Here is a 25289-nt window from a genome sequence, read left to right as displayed (position 1 = left end):
GTTGCAGTGAGCCGAGATCTCGCCACTGCATTCCAGCCTGGGTGACAGAGTGAGACTCTGTCTCAAACAAAAAAAAAAAGCTAACAGGCTTAACAAAAAAAAAGCCTTTTAATACTTTTTGTTCACACAATAATAACTCCTGAAGCAAGTAATAAAACTTAAAAAATATTGTTAACCTAGTATAATTCTTCTTTTACACTGTTGGAAACATAATTGTTATTTTCACCTTCAGCTCCTATGGCAGAATGTATTTTCAATAAAATATACTCAGTATATTCACCAAGGCCTCCTATGTAATGTCTTACAACTAGTCATCACAAAGCAGAATTCTGAAAGTAATACATTAAAGATATTATATTTTTTCTACCTTCATCATCACCTCCTTGATCCTGCTGAGGTGTGGATTCGAATGCAGGGACCTCTCTCGCTTTTGTGCGCATCCAGGAAATTTGGCCAGCAGATGTTTCTGACGTCCACTCACACATGTCAAATTCAAACCCACAGGCCTGACACACTAAACGGGAGAAAATGATCTTGGTGGACTATTAGTCTGCTAGAGTGGCTGCTTAACCAAGTTATGTGTTGTAATCAACCAAAAGGCTTATATACACACATACACATCAGCATACACTAATTTATATCTGTAAGTTGGGATTCAATAAGCCTTAGAGTGTACCAGCAACTCTATTTTGCAAAAATTTCTCAGTTGATCCACGCGTACAATATCCTCTCAAATGAGACCCATTGCCATAAAAAAGGAGATTCCTAGTTTTTCTTGTATGTGTCACCACTTCAGTCACAATATGTTTTAATTTTTTTAAGAGACAGGGTCTTGTTCTGCCACCCAGGCCAAATGCAGTGGTGCAATCATAGCCCACTGTATCCTCAAACTCCTGGGCTCAAGCAATCTTACAGCCTCAACCTCCCAAGTAGCTAGGACCACAGGTGCACGCCACCATGCCCAGGTAATTTTTATTTTTTTTGGTAGAGATGGCATCTTGCTATATTGCCCAAGCTAATTTTGAGCTCTTAGCCTCAAGCAATCCTCTCATCCCGGCCTCCCAAAGTGCTGGGATTACAGGCATGAGCCACCATACCCAGTCAACAATTTTTAAAATGGCTTTATATTTTACCTTATCTACTTTATGGGATTAGATTAGTTAGTTTAAATTATTTACTATTCATAATCACACTGAAATTTTATAGAAGAAACATTGCATATAATTCTACAATGGCTTTAGTTTGTTTCACAAAATGACATCGCCTTAAATTGATGTATTTAGTATAAACCACCACAGCCTCCCAATAACACTCCAGCTAAAACTAGGACATTAATGTCAACAAAGGTTGGCGTGTGCATATTCCTGTGAGTGGTCTCTGAGTCTCACATATTGCATATACACCAGAAAAGTGAATATCTCAATTTAACACTTACAGCTCAACTTTTCATCTGTAGCATCAAATCTGCAGAGATCTGTATCTGGATGGCATAGCTCCTGCTCAGCATTCAATGCTTCTTGACACAGTAAAATTCCATCTGTTAAATTTAAAGATTGGCAAGAAGTGAAATGCAGTTGCAACTGGAAAGACTCAAGTATTTTGTTTTAATGTTAATATTCATTCTACAAAGGACTGTGTAACCAATTTCTCTTTATGGTATCATCACCCTTTAGGTAACCCTATCTCTCTCACTCACAAACGCACACACACCACTCAAATAGAGACAGAGAAAAACAGAACAAAACAACCATGCCAATGTTTCGGGATTTTAATCATACCTCCATAGTGACTGGCAAGCCCCAAAGCCAATCCTTCATAGGAGTAAAAAAATTGCCCTAATGTTGGAACTCAGAGTCTACTATTTGAAGGACAGTTGTACATGTGTCCAATACAAGATATGGTGTCCCCTTAAACCTGGAAGGTGGATCTTCCCTGGAACTGCTTTCTCTGGAGCTTTCTCAAATTGTGCCTGTCGGCCGGCCATGGTGGCTCACACCTGTAATCTCAGGCATGGGCTGGACTTTGGGAGGCCAAGGTGGGTGGATCACCTGAGGTCAGGAGTTCAAGATGAGCCTGGCCAACATGGTGAAAGCCCGTCTCTACTAAAAATACAAAAATTAGCTGGGCGTGGTGGCATGCGTCCATAATCCCGGCTACTAGGGAGGCTGAGGCAGGAGAATTGCTTGAACCCAGGAAGCGGAGGTTGCAGTGAGCCAAGGTCAGGCCACTTCACACCACCCTGGGCGACAGAGCAAGACTCCATCTCAAAAAAGAAAAAAAATTGTGCCTGTTTTTTTGTTTTCTTTTTTCCAAGCCCCCCAATATAAGACTTGAAGGTAGACTAGGAGTCCTTCCTGCCCATATACCACTTGCAGACAATTCTCCCTCTGACCTTCCTAAATACCCAAGCTTTGACTTTCATGTCAAATGGCACCCCTCACTGTTCCAGCTTGTTACAGTCACCTACAGACACTGTAGGTGAGCCCTGAGGATACCCTGCCTCTCAACCCCTGAAGATTCTAGCTCTGAGCTCACTGTCATTCTTTGTCATTTTAGTATTCACTTTTATTTGCTTCTCAGTTTCTTGATCTCTTCTTACTGATGACCTTGAAGGAGAGCTTTGATGAAAAACAACCTTTGCCACCACTCTTCAAAAGGAGTATTACCATTACTAATGATGATAACATTTCCTTGTCTTCATTTCAAGTGGTCCACTCCCCAACCATCATCCCTATCTGTCCAGCTCACTTATTTTCATATCTCTACTCTAACAATATTTCAACTGCACCAGGCTCTACAAGCCCAGGATCCGAAATTCTTTTCAATTATTTCCCTCACCTATCTTGTCTTCATTTCCTTTATTACAGATGTCAGACAAGCAATCACTCCCTGGCCATGCTCAAACTTCTCCATACTCTCATGGCAAAAACTCTAGAAAATACATCCCTTCAACTACTCTAGCCTGTATCTGTGCAGCTGAATGAGCGAAGAAATCATGCAGATTTCGCCAGGTGCAGTTGCTCACGCTTGTAATCCCAGCACTTTGGGAGGCCGAGGCGGGCGGATCACGAGGTCAAGAGATCGGGACTACGGTGAAACCCCATCTCTACTAAAAATACAAAAAAATTATCTGGGCGTGGTGGCGGGCGCCTGTAGTCCCAGCTACTCGGAGAGGCTGAGGCAGGAGAATGGCGTGAACCTGGGAGGCGAAGCTTGCAGTGAGCCGAGATCGCGCCACTGCACTGGGCGACAGAGCGAGACTCCATCTCAAAAAAAAAAAAGAAATCATGCAGATTTCACTTTGTCCACAATCATGCAGATTGAAATGACTTCGTATTCATGACTACTCATTCCATGGCATCAGGGTGACCCTCATTCTTTCCTTTTCGGCATTCCTAGACAACTATTCAAAGCCTTCTATTCCCTCTTTTAACTTCCAGCTCTTCCTTCCCTATTGTCATTCTCAGCTCACCACCTTGCTTCACATTTCACTGGGAAAATGAGAGAAATCAGAAGAAAACTTTACAAGTTCCATCATCAATCTCACTGGCCGGCTGTCCACATGCTTTGCCCCCTGTAGGAGTGGGTCAACTCTCCATGCCCTTCTCTGGATGATGTCTTCCATTTAGACAGAAATTTCACCTCTGCTTGGCTATTTAAGGAATCATGCTGCCAATTTCCTCTCCTCTCATTTACAACGATGTGTTCTCTTTCTCTACGAGATCATTTCCTTCAGGACCTAAATGGCCAAAACTTCAACCATCTTAGAAAAACATTCTCCTGATCCAACAACCTTCTCCAACTAACTTCTCAAAGTTCTGCCTATTCTCACACTGATTCTAACACCAGTTCTTTCCCCTCCTATTCCCTCTTGAACCTACGTCAATAACAGTTTTTTTTTTTAATTCAGATAAACTTCACAAAACTTATAATTAACCATTTCCATTTTATCTATTTTAAAGTGTACAAGTAGGCTGGGCACAGTGGTTCACAACTGTAATCGCAGCACTTTGGGAGGCCGAGGCAGGTGGATCACTTGAGTTCAGGAGTTCGAGACCAGCCTGGCCAACATGGTGAAACCCCATCTCTACTAAAAATACAAAAGTTAGCAAGGCATGGTGGCACACGCCTGTAATCCCAGCTAGGAAATCTGAGGCAGGAGAATTGCTTGAACCCAGGAGGCAGAGGTTGCAGTGAGCCGAGATCGCACCACTGCACTTTAGCCTGGGCAACAGAGTGAGAGTCCAACTCAAAAAAAAAAAAAAAAAGGGCCGAGCACAGTGGCTCACGCCTGTAATCCCAGCAGTTTGGGAGGCTGAGGCAGGTGGATCACCTGAGGTCAGGAGTTCAAGATCAGCCTGGCCAACATAGCGAAACTCCATCTCTACTAGAAATACACAAATTAGCCGGGTGTGGTGGCGCGTGCCTGTAGTCCCAGCTACGCAGGAGGCTGAGACAGGAGAATCAATTGAACCTGGGAGGGAGAGGTTGCAGCGAGCTGAGATCATGCCACTGCACTCCAGCTTGGGCAACAAGAGCGAAACTCTGCTTCAACAACAACAAAAAGTGTACAAGTCAGTGGCTTTTATTAAATTTGAAATGTTGTGCAATCATCAAACTACCTAATTCCAAGACATTTTCATCACCTGTACCCATCAGTCACTTCACCATTCTCTCTTCTCCCCGCTACCCTGGCAGCCACTACAACTGCTTTCTATCTCTATGGATTTACCGACTCTGCTATTTCACATAAATGGAATTATGAGGTTGTAGCCTTTGTGCTTGGTTTCTTTCACTCAGCAAAACGTTTTTGAGGTTCATCCATGTTGTAGCATGGATCAGTATTTTATTCCTTATTTGTTTGTTTGTTGGTCACCCCCACCCAGGAACTGACAGAGCACAAGAAGACAGCTCCAACTCCCTGTGATTTCATCTCTGACCAGTCAGCACTCCTGGCTCACTGGCTTCCCCCCACCCACCAAGTTATCCTCAAAACTTCTGCGCCCTGAATGCTCAGGGTGATTGATTTGAGTGATAATACAACTCCAGTCTCCTGCACAGCTGGCTCTGTGTGAATTACTCTTTCTCTATTGCAACTCCCCTGTCTTGATGAATCAGCTCTGTCGAGGCAGTGGGCAAGGTGAACCCCTTGGGCGGTTACGATCTCAACAAACTTCTGATTTTTCTCTGCCTAAACTTTCTCTTCCCACAGCCTTTCTTTTTTTTTTTTTGAGACGGAGTCTTGCTCTGTCACCCAGGCTGGAGTACAGAGGCATGATCTCAGCTCACTGCCGTCTCCACCCCCTGGGTTCACGCCATTCTCCTGCCTCAGCCTTCCAAGTAGCAAGGACTACAGGCGCCCGCCACCTCGCCCAGCTAATTTTTTGTATTTTTAGTAGAGAAGGGGTTTCACCGTGTTAGCCAGGATGGTCTCGATCTCCTGACCTCGTGATCCGCCCACCTCAGCCTCCCAAAGTGCTGGGATTACAGGCGTGAGCCACCACACCCGGCCCATCCTTTCTTATCCCAGTTAATGAAACCCCATCCTTCTAGTTAAGGTGAAAAATTTGGAGTCTTCCATGACTCATCTCTTTCTCTCTCTCTCACCAAACATGCAATCCATCAGCAAATTTCTGCATTATCGATAAAACACATTCAGAATCTAACTACATCTTACGACCTCCACTACTACTACCAACTCTGGCTCAGGAAACATCATCTCTTTCCTAATCGTCTTAGTAACTTCTTAATTTGTGTTCCTGTCATTGTCCCTGCTCCACTATAATCTTGTGGGTCAGATCATGTCTCCTCTGCTCAAAGCCCTTCCATGGTTTTTCATCCTACATGAAGTAAACATCAATGCCTTACTATGACCTTCCTCATATAAACCAAGTCCTCTTTCCTCAAGGCCTTTGCATTTATAGCTGGATCTATAAATACAAAATTAAATCCTAAGCCCCCAACCATCTGAATGGACTCCTCCTCTCATTCATGGATATTCCAAAGTTAACCTGTAAAACTAGTTCAGGCCATGATGGGAAAGTGAAGCCAGACGTGCCTCATTATACCCTCCTCCCTTTTGCAATTACTGGTAGAACAAACTAAGTATGATAAGAAACATCTACAGTCTATTCTCTCTGAAGCTTGCTACCTGGAGGCTTCATCTACATGATAAAACCTTGGTCTCTGCCAGCTCTTACTGTAACCTAGACATTACTTTCTATTGATTCCAGGTCTTTAGATAATAACTCAACCAATGGTCAATCAGAAAATCTTTGAATCCACCTATGACCTAGAAGCCCCCTCTTCCAGTTGTTGCCTTTCTAAACCCAACCAGTGTACATCTTGCATTCATTGATTGATATTTTATGTCTCCCCAAATTATATAAAACCAACTTGTAGCCCAATCACCTTGGGCACCTGTTCTCAGGATCTCCCGAGGACTGTGTCATGAGCCATTGGTCGCTCATGTTTGGCTCAGAATAAATCTCTTTTAATATTTTACAGAGCTTGACTCTTTTTGTCAACATATCTAATATTCACATAGCTTATTTCCTCTATTCTTTGGCTATTTTTCTCTGATTACATATTTTAATGTGACCATACTGACTATTTAAACATCACCATATCATCCTCATTTCTGGAACTTCTTATCACGGTTTTTTGCTTTACTGTTCTCCATAGCAAATATCACCACTTGACATAAACTATATTTTTTGTTTGCTTAGTATCATTTTTCTCCCTGACTAAATTGTAAGCTTGGTGAATGCAATGATTACTATTTGTTTTCTCACTGCTATCACACCACTATCTAAAAAAATTATTGGTATAATAGGTGCTCAATGTATACTTGTTTGATAAATGAATAAATGACCTAAGAACAACCTGATGAAAATTTTTAAAACATTGTAGACTCAATATACATCATTTTCACTTTTATTTGTGATAATACTGAAGCAATTTGGTTATGGAAATGATTTATGAATGCATCCGCAATCTGGTTTCTCATAATGGGAGTTTACAAATTATGAATATGCAAATTCTCTTGAATGTAAGATCCACTGAAAACAAAGCTGCATATGCAATTAAGGGAATGTTGGCAATAAATGAAGCTAAGATTGCACAATAACGATAACCATGAAACAATTAAAACTGTAATTTTTGTAGATTCATATAATAGCTACAAATCTTCTGTCCCTAAAGCTGCATAACTAAATATTGGTCATAGTTCAATTAAATGTTGTATATTATCTCTAATTTGTCGCTATTTACACAAGACAAAAAAAAAAAAACCACCCAGAAGTACTATAAACAAAAATAGCGAAACAGTTGAGTACAAATTGCATGGAATTAAAAACGTAGCTTTTGTCAAATATATTACATTTCTTTTGCCAGTGTCTACCACTTTTACTACCTTTGGCCTGAAAACTGGAATTTACAACCATAAAAACAGTGGTATATGAGTACATATTTTCGCCTGGTATGCATAAACTGTCAATCAATAAATCTGGACAGCTCTTTTTATTTTAGTGCATTCAATCCTAGAGCTCAATGCTTTTAAAAATGTCAGTTATTTATATTCATATTAATTCTCCCTCCTTCCCTCTCTCCTCTCCTCTCACTTTTCCTTTTTTTTTTTTTGAGACAGAGTCTCACTCTGTTGACCAGGCTGGAGTGCAGTGGCACAATCTTGGCTCACTGCAACCTCTGCCTCCCAGGTTTAAGCGATTCTCCTGCCTCAGCCTCCCGAGTAGCTGGGATTACAGGGGCATGCCACCATGCCTGGCTAATTTTTGTATTTTTAGTAGAGATAGGGTTTCGTCATGTTGGCCAGGTTGAGGCTGGTCTCGAACTCCTGACCTCAGGTGATCTGCCCACCTCAGCCTCCCAAAGTGCTGAGATTACAGGTGTGAGCCACCATGCCCAACTCTCTTTCTCTTATTCTTACATTGTACCACAATCTGTCTGTAGAATATTATTTTAGGGGTTTTCAAATCCCCTATCAATGACACATGATTAGTGGAATGAAGCTTTGCCAACCATTTCAAGGTGTCTATACCACTGAAGCCATACGTCTAGGGCCTGCCATCCTTCAAATCTTATCTTGCACAAACAGATTAAATGAAATTGTCCAGACTGTCTCAGAGGGTAGAAAATGAAGCCCAAGTCTCAAGGCCATTGTGGTAAAAGTTATAATTGACATTCAGTTTTTACTCCAGAGGTTTTAGACAATTTGTCAATTATCCTTAATTAGTAGTGGATTTCAAGGAACAGTTACAGTCTCTTAAAAGAAAACTGGAAGCTACTAAAATAAAAAAGGTCCTTAGTTATTTAACTGGATAATATATATGCATCATTCAGATTCTAATAAAGGGACGATTGGTATATTGGAGGGCTTTACAAATGAGACTTAGGCAAAGTCCTAAAAAACCAATCTAAAAATATTCACAGAATATTCAAAATATTCTGATTATGAGCCACAGCATGAAATCGTTACATAAAATTATAATCAGCTGTTTCTTTAAGAATCAGTGTTATTCAAGAATCAGTGATTAAACATGTTCTTATTTAATCACGATAGCAAGGCTTGATTTTTTTTTCATACTAGCTACTTTGGTAAAATCTAAAGTGATCCTCTTTTCAATAAATGTACAATAAATTTTCATATCTTGGAAGGGCCAGAGGTTAGAATGGTATTGTTTGAAAATCTGGAAATAGTCTAAATAATTTCTTTCATATTAAAAAATTAGTTTTATTGTCCAACTTGCAAAGTGTTCAGAAACTGTGAAAATACCTAATACTAAGCAGCTTTATAAATAAAATAGCTTATATGTATTTTTTCTTTTTTTTTTTTTTTTTTTTGTTTGAGACGGAATCTTACCCAGTCACCCAGGCTAGAGTGCAGTGTCGTGATCTCAGCTCACTGCAACCTCTGCCTCCTGGGTTCAAGCGATTCTCCCATCTCAGCCTCCCCAGTAGCTGGGATTACAGGCATTCACCACCACACCTGGCTAATTTTTATATTTTTAGTAGATACGGGGTTTCACCATGTTGGCCAGGCTGGTCTCGAACTCCCGACCTCATGATATATTTTTATAGTAAAGAGAAATATATATGGTAAAATAATAGTTTCGTTTTCATAAATAACAGTATAATAAATAAGCTATATATTATAAACTTCCTCATCATCAGAATTTTTCAACTTTAAAAATCGGTCATTTCATTTTCAAATTCATTTATAAATTTACATATGGTAAAGTTCCTATTTTCCAGTATTCAGCTCTATGAGTTGTTTTTTACTTAAAAAAAAAAAAAGCTTTTAACTTCAGAGTACATATGTGGGTTTGTTATATAGGTAAATTCATGTCATGGGGGTCTGTTACACAGATTATTTGGTCACCCAGAGTACAGACCTCCTCTTGGGTGTCTCTAGACACCCCTTCTCCAAGAAGAGGGGAGCACATGGGAAAGTCCCAGTGTCAGTCAGGAGGCAGAGGAAGATGAGTGAAATGTGGGCAAGAACCTTTCTTCTGGTTTCTAGGAGAAGAAGCAGGGGAGGCAGCGGAAGCAGGCCTAGGACTGGCTAGTTTAAATGATGTTATCAGGCCCTACAACACAAAAGCTGTTTCTAGTTGTCTGGAACTTGGTTATTACGGGCTAAATCATACCTCCCCAAATTCCTATGTTGAATTGCTAACCCAAAGTACTACTGAAAGTGACTGTATTTGGAAATACGGCCTTTATAGAACTAACTAAGGTAAAATGAGGTAACCAGGGTGGCCTTAACCCAATATGGCTGGTGTACTTATAACTACAGTTTAGGTCATAGTCAGGTATAGAATGACCATGTGAAGACACAGGGAGAAAACAGCCCTCTATAAGCCAAGAAGAAAGGACACAAAACTCAGTCAATCCTGTTGATATTTTGAACTTGGATGTCTAGCCTCAAGAATCAAGAGAAAATAAATTTCTACTGCTTGAGTAACACAGTCTGAGGTACTTTGTTATGCCAGCCATAATAGACTAATATACTAGCCCTGGGGTGTGTAGGGCAGGTGCATAGTGGCCCGGGTATGTGAAAAGAAGTCTTTTTAGGAAACCTAAATATCATTTTTTTTTCCCGGATGGAGTCTTGTTTTGTCACCCAGGCTGGAGTGCAGTGGTGCCATCTCAGCTCACTGCAACCTCCACTTCCTGGGTTCAAGCGATTCTCCTGCCTCAGCCTCTGGAGTAACTGGGATTACAGATGAACGCCACCATGCCCAGCTAATTTTTGTATTTTTAGTAGAGATGGGGTTTCATCATGTTGGCCAGGCTGGTCTCGAACACCTGATCTCAAGTGATCCGCCCACCTCAGCCTCCTAAACAATCATTTCTATAAACTAAAAAGACTTATCACAAGACGGCTTTGTTAGAACTTAAGTCCACTGATTTTCTTTAAGTCCACTCATTTTTAAATACAATATTTCTGTTATAATATGGCAAAAGCACCTGTATGTCTATTAAAATATGGGAAATGCTTGGCCTAGATTAATTCTTCTTCAATAAAGCCTCATTATATAGTTTGAGGGCCTAGCTTCATTTTTCATACTAAAACAAAAACCTAGAAATAATGTAATATTCTTAGCACAAATGTAAGTCCTATTAAAAACATCTTCCCCTGATATTTTATTTAAATCTGCTTTTTTATGGAATAGAGCACATGTATCTCACAAGGAAGAAGAAATCATCCAAAATCTCAAATATTTGGTATTTGAATAACTGCACATGTTCTTTGTTCAATCATTTGGTCAATCTATATTTATTAAGTGCTTGTTCTGTTCTAGGGTTCCACAGATGAATTAGACAGGGTAGGAACTATGCCTCAAGGCACTTAGAATTTAGTCATGGAGATAAATCAATACACGTGTGTGTGTGTGTGTGTGTATGTGTTTGTGCATGTGTGTGTGTGCATGTGTGTAGGGGGTGGCAGTGGCAATGTGGAGGGATAGTCTATAAGGGAAAATTCCCTGCACAAGAAACCTCAACTCACAAGAAACTTATGCTCAGAAACTTGAGCATAAATAGTGGGAGTATCAAAAACAAAAAAAAAGAAAAAAGACAGAAAAGGAAGGAATAAAGAAGGCAGAAGGGAGAAGAAGGAAGAAAAAGGAAATGAGAGGAAGAGGGCAAAGGAGGTGGAGGAAGGAGGGAGGAGAAAGGTAGGAGGAGGACAGAGGGGAGAGAAATGGGGAGAAAAGAGGGAAGAGAAGGTGGGGAGGATAGGGAGAGGATGAAGGAGAGGAAAAATGAGAAGAAGAAGAAAAAGAAAAGTCATGGAATGCGGCTTTCAGGTAGAGGAAAAGAGGTTTCCATAATACCCAAGAATTAGAGGACACTGTGTTGCTGAACTCACAAATAATTTGTTTTGACCAGAGTATGGGATTCTTGGGGGAATTGTGAAGCAGGACATTGGACTACTGAAAAAGAGCAGTATTGTGAGGAGCTAATATCATGATAAAATATTTGAATTCTGTCCTGAAGGCAGTAAGACTTATTGATGGACCTATGAGAAGTGGAGACCTGGCCATAGGTGTCTGTTATAAAGTAAAATCTGTTGGAAGTAGATTGTTGAGTAGAATACATTAAAATTGGAAGAAAAAAAATATCCCATAGGGAAAAAAATGTGGGCTGGAACAAAGTCAGCGTTGGATAAATAATAGTAATAGATAAGAGGAGAAAATTTAAGAAATAAGGTAGGACATTCCCTCAATAATATTTTTTAGCCAAATTGATATAAGGATGAAAAAAAGAGAAGAATATGTAAAAATAACTCAGCTTTTTGAGTGAGACAAAACAACTGCCAATGACTAAAACAGGGAATGAAAGAGAGAGAACAGATTTTGAAAGAAAATTGGAATTTACTTCTAAACATGTTGATTTTCAGTTTCTGTAGAAAATATATTTATTTGCTTATTCCACTCATAAATCTGTTCTCCTTGCTTACCTCTATTCCAAAGGCTAAAAGCTAAATATTCAGTTTTGTTAGCCTGCCTAGCAACTAAAGTTATCCAGATAAAATAGTCAAGCCAATGATGTGGCCAAAAACATTGCCCCTTCTTATTTCTACCTTCTTCCTGCCCCAAACTTGAGATGTGCAGGCCTTTAACAGTCATCGTATAGCCATAAAGTGACAAGCATAAGGTAGTAAGGCATATACAAAAAAATAAATTCCTTGGTACCTGACTCTAACAGTATTGGGGCTGATGAAGCTTTGCCGTAATTATCTCCTCCATTTCCTTAAGTAATTTAAGCAAACTTGCCTGTTTTCTTGCATCCAAATCCAAGAAGCCCTATCCCTATCCTCCACAGGAATAGGATTTTCTGATGACGATGTCCAGAAGATGCTGGACTGCATGTCTCTGATACTCCCCCCACCCCTACCCCAAGCACAACCATCAGGATTACATGAGACTGAAACTACTCATTCTAGTTAGCTGGGACTCTGCCCCAAGTACAATCATCAGCAGGATACCAGACCTTGTTGTTCCCAAATGCTAATCCTATTCTTAAGCCTGGGCTTTACTGGCTTCATAAATTAAAAAAAATATATCCTGAGAATCTTATTTAAAATTCAGGCTCCATTTACAGTGATTCCCATCTATCACTGGAGTGAAGCCCAGAATCAATCACTCCCCGATGTGATTCTGATGATTAACTAGGTTTAGTCTGTTATGACAGTGCCTGAACTTGGCTAGAGAGTCCCATTTGGCAATTTAATGCTACTTAATTTTACAATGTCTCACATTTCTGCCATTTACAAAGTGCAGCCCTAGCCAAGTGCCAATCTCATCCCATAATGCTTTATGTTTTTCCTCTATTATTAATCTTCATGCTGCTGTGTTTTCCTCCCAAAAATGTAAATATGCCCCCAATCCTTATTTTATTTGAAAAACAAACAACTCTGTGTCCTCATCTTCAAAGAACATACCAGGTGACCTCATCTGAATCCTGGCTTTCTCCATAAGAAAACCACTTCCTTTGCAGCATTCCCAGGAGATGACATCATTTGCAATGCCCCGTAAAAGGCAAAGCCTAAAAATAGGATTGCAGGTCATCTAAATCCCCAATGTTGCTTCAACACAAGTATTTATCTTTGAATGTGTGCAAACATCTTGGTTCATGATATTCAGCTTATTGCCCTCTGTCAGACATGTAGGTCTACTTTCCATATGCATTGATGACTTCAGTCTTAGATTTCAAAGTCCTCCTCTCCAGTCCCAAAGCTTGTCATGTTATATAAATTTCATATTCATGTGAAAAGCTTAGACAATAAATGAGTTTTAACATTTATTGATGCCTCATCTTTAGTAAATTTCATTTCCACACCACCACAAATGCATTATGGTTATAATGATGTCTAGAACAATTATCTTAAAAATTGTAGATGCTCATGTTTTTCTATTTGATCACAATTTTCCTCTGAATATTCATCTTTCTGAAGTCTCACTTGTACTGTGATTGCTTTTATACTTCTGTAGTGATTTTATACAGTCTTTTTAAATACTTACTACAAATCTGACATTTGTCTTCTGAATATGTATGATGGCCCATCTACTTGGTCTTTGTCCCAGTATATAGATCATGGGTAGGTAGGGAAATGGCTTTGGTTCCCAGGGACAAAGATAGAGATAAATTTATATATAAAATGATAGCAGAATCTTATTACAGGCCATCTCAATTCCCAAGCACCACCCAAGCATGTGTGTTTGTAAATTTGTAATGCAAATACAGTTTCAATGGCAGCAACCAATTCCTAACTTCCCAACAGTAGGAAAGTCCAGCCAATAGGTGATTTCCTTGCCTTTTTCTCCTTTGAATGTCATTAGCCAGACTAGCCAAAGAATAACACTAGTACACTAGTCAGGGATCATTTTGTTTGACAGACCCTGAACTCTGCGGAAACTATAAAATTGAGATATATAAAGACATTGCTGAAGGGATCAGGGTCAAGAATCAGATGTCTCATTAAAACTAAGCTGGCTTTGCTCTGGACCCAGGAATACCATGCAAAGTAACAGAAGAGGGGGTATGAGAGAAGACTTTAAATAACAAAGCAGTCAGCAGTAGAGGCTGCATTGCCTTCAGTTAGCCATATATTCTCTATTGATATATTGTATCCCTTTTGGTAAGTCCAATAAATGTTATTTTCTAATAGTGAAATGGCACTGAGGATGATACTTTAATTATTTACTTCTAGGTTTGAGGCAGGGGGGTTATAATCTGTTCCCTTAAAGTTCTCTATTTCAATTGATATACTTTAAAATGTAGCATATAGTGATTTCTCACCTGATAAATGCTGAGCTCTAAAAATACAAAAGCAAATGAGAACTTTACATGTTCCAGTGTTAGAAGCAGCTGTCACCAGCTTCTATAAAACCCAGGCTTGGTCTAGATGGCAGGAAACATCTATCTGAAAGCTCTTACACTAACAGAAGGGATGTTAAAAACCCAAGCACAGACTGGAGTGATGTTAGCAAGACAACTGACTAGAGATGCCTGATGTATTTTCCCTCCACTAAAAGGACTAAAACAATGAATAAACAAGCACATTTTGACTACAGCAGTTGAGGGAAAGGATCGGAGTGTTTCAGGGGAATAGCAGTGACCCTGTAGAGCATGGAGACTCAGAATGGATTCATAGAAAATTGAAGAAAATACCCTGTCTTTACTGCCCTGTTTCCCCAGTTGGGAGAGGTTCAGAATCAGAAGTAATTATCCTTGCAAAGAAAAGGCAAGCAGGAGGTCCCCAGCATCCCCCATCAAAGATCAGTTGCCACAGTTTTTGATGCTATAGAACTCTGAAGTCATCACAGGCCCTAAGCCCAGTCTAAGGTCACTGGCAGAAGTTGACCTGGTTATGCTGCTTCAAAGAAGGAGCCCACGTTGTGCCTTCTCTTGCCATGATCTACATTGCTGCTATAAAGTGCTATCTTGGGACTGGAGCCATGACTAGAGTGCATCTTTCTCTGGGGTCCAGTAGCCACTGCCTTTCCCCATCCATGAGGATCTGCTGGGACTACACTGTGTGCCCACATGGTAGTGTGCCATTCTCCATCCAAGAAGCTATAGCTCTCTACTTCTGTGAATAAATTGCCAGAAGGCACTCCAATCTTCCAATTCAAGTGGCTGCAGCACACCATCCCAGCTATTTGAAGCCTATACCTAGTGGTGCTGCTGCAACCCCAGTGGCCAAGCTTATGAGATGCCTTGTCCCCCAAATTATAGGCAGTCTTGCCAACCAGGGAGGTCATGACTGACCTGGAGATAAAGCAGTCCTCATGCATCCTTGCGTGTGAAACAGTCTGGCACCATGAACATCAGCAAAGAAGCCACACCCAACCTGACAGTGGAGCAGCCCTGACAAACCCTCAATACACAAAACAGCCCAACACTTCTGTCCCTGACAGGGAGGTAACGCTTGACCCAGTAACATAACAGCTCTCATGCACACTTGGCATTCAGAACAGCCCAGCATCCCCACCTCCAGTGGGGAGGCTTGTCCAAGGAGCTGCACAAACTCCTATAACCTAAGCCAATGAGACACCTTCAGGTATTACTGATGTTGACTACAGCTGAAGAAATTGCTCAGAGACTACACTACTGTGCCACCTGGAACCAAAGTCAGTGTACCCTACCTAACCAACACTCTAAAGCACATGTGTAGTAAAGTTACCCTATCTAACCAATACTCTAAAACACAGGTGAAACTATTTCCCCCTGAAAGCCATTCTATAAAACCGGAAGGAGCAATTATTCCACCAGTTCCACAGATATCAACATAGGGAAACAAGAAATACAGAAAAGCAAAGAAACATGATACCACGAAAGAAACACAATAACTCTCCAGTACCTGACCCCCACCAAAATGGACATTTATATATTGCCCAAAAAGGAATTCAAAATAATAATTTTAAGGTAACTCAATGAGATAAAGAGAATATAGACAATACAACAAAATTAGAAAAACAATTCATGAGCTCAATAATTAATTGAACAAAGAGATATCACTTATAACACAGAAATCTTGTAGCTGAGGATATCAACAAAAGAAACAAAAATACAATTGAGGGTGTCAGTAACACACTAGTAGAACAAGGATTTTCTGAACTTGAAGACAAGTCTTTGAAATAGCTTAGGAGGGAAAAAAAGAAGAGAGAATGAAAAACAGCAGGCAAAGCCTATGTGACCTATGGGAAACTATTAAGCAGACAAAGTTTTGCATTATACAATTTCCAGAGGGAGAAAAGATGGAGAAAGGCACAGTAATCTTACTTATTAAAATAATAACCAAAAACCTCCCAAGCCTTGGGAGAAATATGAACATCCACATCCACAAAGCCCAAAGTCTGCATTAGATTCAATGTAAAGATGTCCTCTTTAAGACACATTATAATCATATTACCAAAAGTCAAAGACAAATAGATAATTCTAAAAGTAGCAAGAGAAAAGCATCAAATCATAGCTATAGGAATTCATTAGAATATGAACAGATTTCTCAGCAGAAACCATGCAGGCCAGGAGAGAATGGAATGACCTATTCAAAGTTCTAAAAGAAAAAGAAACTGCTAGCCAAGAACATTCTATCTAGTAAAGCTATTCTTTGGAAATTAAGGAGAAAAATGTCTTTTACAGACAAGCAAAAGCTGAGGGAATTAATCACCACTATAATGACTTTACCAAAAATACTTAACGGAGTGCTTTAACTGGAAATAAAAGGATATTCATTATTACTATGAAATCCTATGAAAATATAAAACTTACTTGTAGAGGTAAATTTATAATCAAATTCAGAATACTTAATTATTGTAATGGTGTTATATAATCTTTCAAATCTCTAGGATGATGAGTAAAAGTCAAAATAGTCAATAATAACCACAGCCACAATATTTTGTTAGAGAACACGTAATATAAAAAGACGTAAATTAAGGTAACATAATTACAAATTGTGGGAGGAGAGTAAAATTCTAGAATATTTGCATGCAACCAAGCTTAAGTTGTTATCAGTTTAAAATAGTGTCCTATAAGATTTTTTAAATGTAAGCCCCATGGTAACCAAAGAGAAAAAATTACAGCAGATAAACAAATGAGAAATAGAAAAGAATCAAAACTTATCACTATATAAAACCACCAAACCACAAAGATAAACAAGAAGAGAAGAAAGAAACAGATTTCTACAAAATAACCAGAAAATAATGAATAAAATGAAAGGAGTAGGTCCTGATTTGTCAATAATAGCATTAAATATAAATGGATTAAATTCTCAAAATATGTAGAGTGGATGAGTGGATTAAAAAATAAGACCAAATTATATGCTGCCTGCAAGAGACTCACATCACCTGTAAGAATACCCATAGACTGAGAAAGTAAAGGAATGGAAGAAAAATATTCCATGCAAATAGAAACCAAAAGAGACCAGCAGTAGCTATAACTATATCAGATAAAATAGACTTTAATTTGAAAACTGAAAAAATCGATAATGATGGTCATCATACAATGATAAAGGGATCTATTTAGAAAAAGGATAAAATACTTGTAAATAATATTCACCCAAAACTAGACCTCCCAATATATAAAGCAAATATTATTAGATGTATAGAAATAGATAGACTGCAGTACAATAATAAGAAGGGATTTTAACCCCTTACTTTCAGTAATGGACAGATCATTTAGACAGAAACTGAAAAAAGAAACATCATATTTAAATGGAACTCTAGATCAGATAAACCTAAAACATATTTTGCAGAAAATTCGACTCAATAATTACAAAATATACATTTTCCCATCAGCACATGGAATTTTCTCCAGGATACATCATATGTTAGGCAACAAAACAAGTCTCAAAAATTTTGTAAAAATCAAAATCATATTAACTATCTTTTCCAGCTACAATGGAATAAAACTAGAATTCAACAACAAAATGAACTTTGGAAACTATACAAAGACAGGAAAACTAATCATACCTTTGAAGAACAGAATAAGCCGATGATGAAATTAAAAATAATATTTAAATATTCCTTGAGACAAATAAAGATAGAGACACAAACTACCAAAACGTATGGGTTACAGCAAAAGCAATTCTAAGAAAGAAGGTTATAGCAATAAATGCCTACATCAAAATATTAGAAAGATCTCAAACAACCTAATGTTATACTTCAAGGAATTAGAAAACACAGGAAGAAACTAAACCCAAAATTAGTACAAGGAAGTAAACGATAAAGATCAGAGCAGACTTACATGAAATAGAGACTAAACAATACCAAAGACAACAAAGCAAAAAGTTGTTTTTTTTTTAAAAAAAAAAAAAAAGATAAAATTGACAAACAATAGCTGGACTAAGGATAAAAAGATAGAAGATTCAAATAACATGAGAGATGAAAAAGGAGATATTATGACTGGTTGCACAGAAATACAAAGGATCATAAAAGACCATTATGAACAACCATGTACTGGAAAACCTAGAAGAAATAGATAAATTTCTGGACACAGAAAACCTACTAAAATTAAAGAAATAGAAAATCTGAACAGATTGAATCAGTAATAAAATGTCTCCCACCAAAGAACAACCCAGAACCTGATGGCTTCACTACTAAATTCTAGCAAACATTTAATAAATGTTATTATTTATTAGTTATTTAATAAATAACTAATAACCTGTCACGCAGAGCTAAAAAAATTGATCTCATGGAAATAGAGAATAGAATGATAGATACTAGAGGCAGTGAAGGGTGAGTGGGTGGGAAGGGAATTTAAAGGGAGGCTGAATACATTCTGTGCATATAACAAACTCACATGTACCCCATAAATATGTAAAATATTTCGCTCATTAAATAAATAAATAAATAAATAAATAAATAATACCAGTCCTTTTAAAAAAATGAGATTACATCAAACTAAAAAGCTTCACAACAAAGGGAACAACTGGATGAAGAGACAACCTACAGGATCGGAGGCAATGTTTGAAAACTGTGTGTCTAATAAGGGGTCAATACCCAGAATACATAAGAAACTCAAAACAACTCATTTTCAAGAAAACAAATAATCAAATTTGAAAACGGACAGAAAACCTCAATAGATATTTCTCAGAAAAAGACAGAAAAATGACCAATAAATAGAATATGAAAAGAATTCTCAGCATCATTAATCATCAGGGAAACGCAAATTAAAACCACAGTGAGATATCATCTCATACTTATCAGAATGCCTATTATCAAAAAGCCAAAGTTAACAAATGCTGGTTCAGATGCGGATAAATGGGAATACTTATATACTATTGATAGAAATGTAAATTAGCACAATCATACAGAACAGTATGGAGGTTCCTCAAAAAGTTGAAAATAGAACTACCAAACGATTCATCAATCCCACTTCTGAGTATCAAAGAGATACAAATTCAATCTCTGTCAAAGAGATTTTTGCATTCCCATGTTTATTGCAGAACTATTTACAATAGCCAAGATATGGAATCAACCTAAGTGTCCATCAATGGATGAATGGATAAAGAAAATGTGGTAATATACATGGAATAGAATTCTTTTTTATTTAACTATAAAAAGAATAAAAGTCTATCATTTGTGACAGTATGGATGAATCTGGAAGATATTAAATGAAATAAGCCAGACACAGGAAAACAAATACTATACCATCTTACTCGTTTGGAAAATTTTCAAAAGTCTATCTTATATAAGTACAGTGTAGAATAGTGGTTAACAGAGGCTGTGGAGGATAGTATGGATGGTGTGTGTGTAGAAACTGGTCAATGGGTATGAAATTACAGACAGATTGGAGGAATAAATTCTGTTTTTCTATTACGCAGTATAGTTAACAATATTATATTATTTCAAAATAACTAGAAGAGAGAATTTCAAATGTTCTTATTACAAAGAAAAGATAATTTTTTGAGATAACAAATAATTACCCTGATTTAATCATTACACAATGTATACATGTATTTAACATCACATCACATAATATCCCATAAATATGTACAATTATGTGTCAATTGAAAATAAAATAAAACTTTTTAAAAACCAAGCACAGTATCAAGATCCATGGTCTTTCTTAAGTAGATGAAGACATCTATTCTTGTCTTGAAATATTATTTACCACAACAACTATATCTTTGTACCAAATTGAACTCAGAAGCCTTATCTATAAAACGGCTGTCTTTATTCTGTTACATTATGCCACAATATTAAAAAATTCTTAAAAGAAAAAACCCTGAAATATATATATATGACTGATTCTTTTTGATTATTAGATTAACCTTGATACTTTATGCTATTTTAATTTTAATACTGAATTGTTTTGGAAATAATATAAATGAAGAATAGAATATTATTCAGTTAATATAATCAAAGGAACAATATAAATAAAAATTTATATCTGATCTGTGTGGTTTATTGATGTGTCAAAATAGAAAATTGATTATAACTAATATCTCTATTTTGTATCTTTCAGCAGAATAATCAAACCAATTGTCCAAGAAGACAATTTCAATTCTATGGAGGCTAGTTTTCTCCCAGTCTCCTAGAAGGCACAGAGTTCTCTTGTTAAGACTTAACTTTAGCCACTGTAAACATTGCTACAAGATTTCAAGTCTGAGACTAAATTATCCCACTCAGTTCTTTATAGCATTAGTCAGTGAAAAACAGCCAATCTTCACTCCTAATATAGATCCAGTCACTATTATACAATGTATTAGAATAAGGAATAATATCCCACATGAAAACATCAGACAAAAATAAACAGCAGATTAAAGTCATTACAATGTTTAAATTGCACTGAAATCTTCATACACAATAAAGATCAAAATGAGAGAAAAAGTTCTTACCATTGGCAGGCAAGCAGCCTGAACTGAAACATATATCATCAATAGCAATGACTTCATCCTGTTCATAAGTTGAAACCATTTGACCTTGAAAAACAACCTGCACAAGAAAAACAAAACAAAACAAAAACAAAAGCAAGGAACATCATTGTCTCACAGTGTTATAAAAGAGAGCCTGCAATAGGAAACATGTCACTCTCTAGAAGCCCTTGGGTGACCATGCCAATTCCAGGTGCAAAGAAATCAACGCAAACATTCTCAAAAACAAGCAAATGTAGGGTCATCACTGTATGTCAAATGACTGGCATAGGATAGGTAATATGATAGTGAAATGCAGCAATACTCACCTAGATTTTTCCCTACAACCATCTCCTATGTTCAGTTCTTATGTGTTCATACTGTTTCGCATTTACCTGCTTTTGCATCCATGCTCCATCTTGAGCTCCAGTTCTTGGCATTTTGCAATTGTGTCCCATCTTCCCTTTGGTTCTCTAAATCTTTTTTTTTTTTTTTTTTTTGAGACGGAGTCTTGCTCTTTCGTCCAGGCCAGAGTGCAGTGGCATGATCTGGGCTCACTGCAAGCTCTGCCTCCCACGTTCATGCCATTCTCCTGCCTCAGCCTCCCAAGTAGCTGGGACTACAGGCGCCCGCCACTGCACCTGGCTAACTTTTTGTATTTTTAGTAGAGACAGAGTTTCACCGTGTTAGCCAGGATGGTCTCGATATCCTGACCTTGTGATCCGCCCGCCTCGGCCTCCCAAAGTGCTGGGATTACAGGCGTGAGCCACCACACCTGGCCGGTTCTCTAAATCTTACCCACTCTTGCCTTAGATGTCATCCTCATGCTATCCTATTGCACATTTTCTGCCATTATCTAAACATTGACCGGAAATTACTTTTCTGTGACTTGTTAAAATGACTGAACGTGGCCTGTCACAGTGCCTCACACCTGTAATCCTGGCACTTTGGGAGTCTGAGGCGGGTGAATCACTTGAGGTCAGGAGTTCTAGACGAGCCTGGCAAACATGGTGAAATCCCATCTCTACTAAAAATACAAAAAATTAGCTGGGAGTGGTGGCAGGCACCTATAATCCCACATACTCAGGAGGCTAAGACAGGAGAATTGTTTGAACCAGGGAGGCGGAGGTTGCAGTGAGCAGAGATCACGCCACTACACTCCAGCCCAGGTGACAGAGCAAGACTTGTTCTTAAAAAAAAAAAAAAGAAGAAGAAGAAATGACTGAATGTGACATTATGATGTGGAGACCGCCCAAGACACCACTAAGAAAAGATACTCTGGTATGATTGATCTGAGAAACTTAAAAAGAAGCCACTTTCCGATTTTCTAATTACCTAAATCGATATAAAATCGGCATGTTGATGGCAGACATTATTCCATCCTTATTAATGAATATCACTGATGTTGGAGGCTTTGTTCATGGATGTGATGAACACATGTGCATTATTCAACCTTGTTTACAACATAAACATTTTATTTTTCAAGAAGTCAGCCCAGAGTTTTAGGTTTACAATTGATCTGGAGGCAGCAAAACATAACAGATCGTTTTTCTACGGTAAATTATTTCATCCCTGTATAATATGCTGTACCAATATATTTCCTTTCAAGCCATATGCTATCTATCACTCTATTAAAAGTCCACTGAGAAACATCCACAACCTATAGAAAAATCTGTCAATAGGTAGCCCTAAAAAAGTCATATTTTCTTTATACAAAAATAAGTGTAACTACTTAGAAAATAGAACCATTTTGCAAAGGCCTGGAAAAGATTATTTTGTAGAGATAGTTTTATACAAAGGCAGTATAACATAGTGATTAAAAGTATGGCTAGAATCTGAATCCAAGATATAGCTAGGATCTGAAACCAAGTAATTTGATTCAAAATATATTTTTTCAAAAAATATATATTTTATATCATATATGTAGTTATATAATATATATTATACAATTTATATCATATATCATATATGATATAATATATGTTATACCATTTATGTTATAATAATTTAGATTATAATTAAATATAGATTATAATTAAAACGTTATAATATAGATATGTAATGTTATATTATAACATAATATAAATTAATATATATTATATAGATAGATAAAGATATTTTTAATCAAACTACTTGGAGAGATATATAATATATATTATATATTAATATTATATATTAATAAATGTGTAATATATAAATATGTTATAGATATAGCTCCAAGTAGATATATATTATAAATTTATTCTATATGTATCCAAGTTGGATACATAATACACATAGTATAAAATATATATATTATATATGTGATATAATCTATATATTATAGAATATACATTATATATACATATATGTATAATATACCTATATCATTATATACATAGATGTATATATAGTGTATGTATTGTATATATTTTGCATATGTATATCTGTATATATACATAAAATTATGTATTACATATACAGATTATATATAATATATAATATACATATTATATTATATGTTTTATATATTATAATATATATTATTTAATAATATACATATGTTATATATATTTTATATAATATACATGTATTAATTATATTATATAAATTATATAATATGTAATTATATTATACATTATAATAGATAATATATGTATAACATACAAACCCAAGTTGGTTATATATAATATATAATTACATATATTATGTATATCCAAGTAGTTTGATTCAAAATATCTATTTATAATATAGATGTATAAATTATATACTTATTACATATTATATATATTTTGAATATATATATGTATTTCATATCAAACTATTTGGATTCAGTTCCTTGCTATACCACTTAATAGCAACAGGACCTTGGAGAACTTATTTAACATCTCTGTAACTCAGTTTTCTTCTTTGTACAATTGTAATGATAAAATGATAACCTACATGATAAGGAAAAATGAGTTGCGAACATGTAAAACAGCACCTGGTATATAGTTAGTATTAAATAATGTTAGCTATTGTTATTGTAACATAGTTATTAAAATATTTAAGCTGTTATATGAATTGTGTGTTTGTAGGTAAAAATCTATTCTTTACAAATTAACATTTTATTCTTTCTGAAAGCTTTTTCATAGAGATAGTCCCTAGCTGTCGCTGAGTTAAGGATATGCCTGCAGTCACCATGTTTTAAAAAAGAAGCAGAAATAAGTGTTAACTGTATCACATGTCTCTTGTTTTTTTTCTCCACACTCCTCACCAAAAAAAACCCACCATTCATCTTCAAGGTTGATAAATCAGAAACTTACATTACAAATGTTAATCTCTCTCCTGAACTCTCCTCCCCAGTTTCCACAGCCTGCTGGACATTTTCACTCAGATGACACAAGTCATTTATAATTCACAACACTTTGTCCTTTCTCCTTGGATTGGAGCTCTCATCTCACTCTCACTTCCTGACAGTGGTACCAGAAGAATGCTGCTCTCCAGTGCTCAAAACTCCAAACTGATCTTGAGAGTCCCTTTCTCCTCCATTCTCATTTCCAATGAGACAAGCTCCATTAATCCCTATTTTCCTTTCATTCTTATTTCCTCTCCCATCTCCTCACCCTTCACTACTGAAGTTGCTTTTAAATTACCTTCTTGCCTTAATCCTCTCCTCATTAGAGTTTGTAATAGATATTATATGTTTATTTGATTCTGTTAAATTACATGTTAACTTGGTATAACTGATGAAACGTTATTGTGAAAATTTGCTGCCATTCGAGTCCACTAGCTTAGCAGGAAGGAACATTTTTCTTAGGGAAATAACTATTTCTCTAAGTGGAAGGAAATTTACTAATGGGTCAATGTGGCTATAAAACACAAGACCCATCAGGCATAATTAAACAGTCTAGCTAAACAGATTTAAATGAAAAGAGTTGACAAGGATTTGGGTTAGAATCTGGAAAATTAGCTAAAGAAAGTGGAACCCCAGGATGATTAAAAAAAAGAAAAAAAAAGGCAGGGCATGGTGGCTAACACCTATAATCCCAACACTTTGGGAGGCCAAGACGAGCAGATCACCTGAGGTCAGCAGTTCGAGACTCGCCTGGGCAACATGGCAAAACCCCATCTCAATTAAAAATACAAAAATTAGCCAGGTGTGGTGGTACACAGCTGTAATCCCAGCTACTTGGGAGGCTGAGGCAGGAGAATTGCTTGAACCCGGGAGGCAGAGGTTGCAATCTGAGATGGTGTCACTGTATGCCAACCTGGGTGACAGAGTGAGACTCCATCTTGGAAAAACAATATATATATATGTTCTATGGAGGGCCCTGGTCAGAGCTGTGTTGGTGTATGGTAGTTTTATTTTTAGGAAAAGTAGTATCTAACATTCTTTGTTTTCTCCAAAACATCAGCAAGATTATTTTCCAAACACCCACCT

General features: G+C 37.1%; 1 protein-coding gene across 1 annotated transcript in view; it reads right to left on the bottom strand.

The window, feature by feature from the left end:
- The window catches only part of MALRD1 (MAM and LDL receptor class A domain containing 1), a 695880-nt gene that overhangs the window by 620065 nt on the left and 50526 nt on the right, over positions 1-25289 (bottom strand). The window contains exons 5-7 of the mRNA XM_032166926.2: positions 20873-20969; positions 1436-1537; positions 368-514 (exon numbers count right to left, since the gene is read on the bottom strand). Of these exons, the coding sequence (XP_032022817.1) occupies positions 368-514; positions 1436-1537; positions 20873-20969 (346 nt within the window). The remainder of the gene's footprint in view (positions 1-367; positions 515-1435; positions 1538-20872; positions 20970-25289) is intronic.

Source organism: Hylobates moloch, unplaced genomic scaffold (genome assembly GCF_009828535.3).
Source record: "Hylobates moloch isolate HMO894 unplaced genomic scaffold, HMol_V3 SCAFFOLD_2, whole genome shotgun sequence".
Lineage (NCBI taxonomy): Eukaryota > Metazoa > Chordata > Mammalia > Primates > Hylobatidae > Hylobates > Hylobates moloch.
The sequence above is the reverse complement of the archived record's forward strand: the minus strand, read 5'-3'. Positions and strand labels throughout refer to the sequence as shown.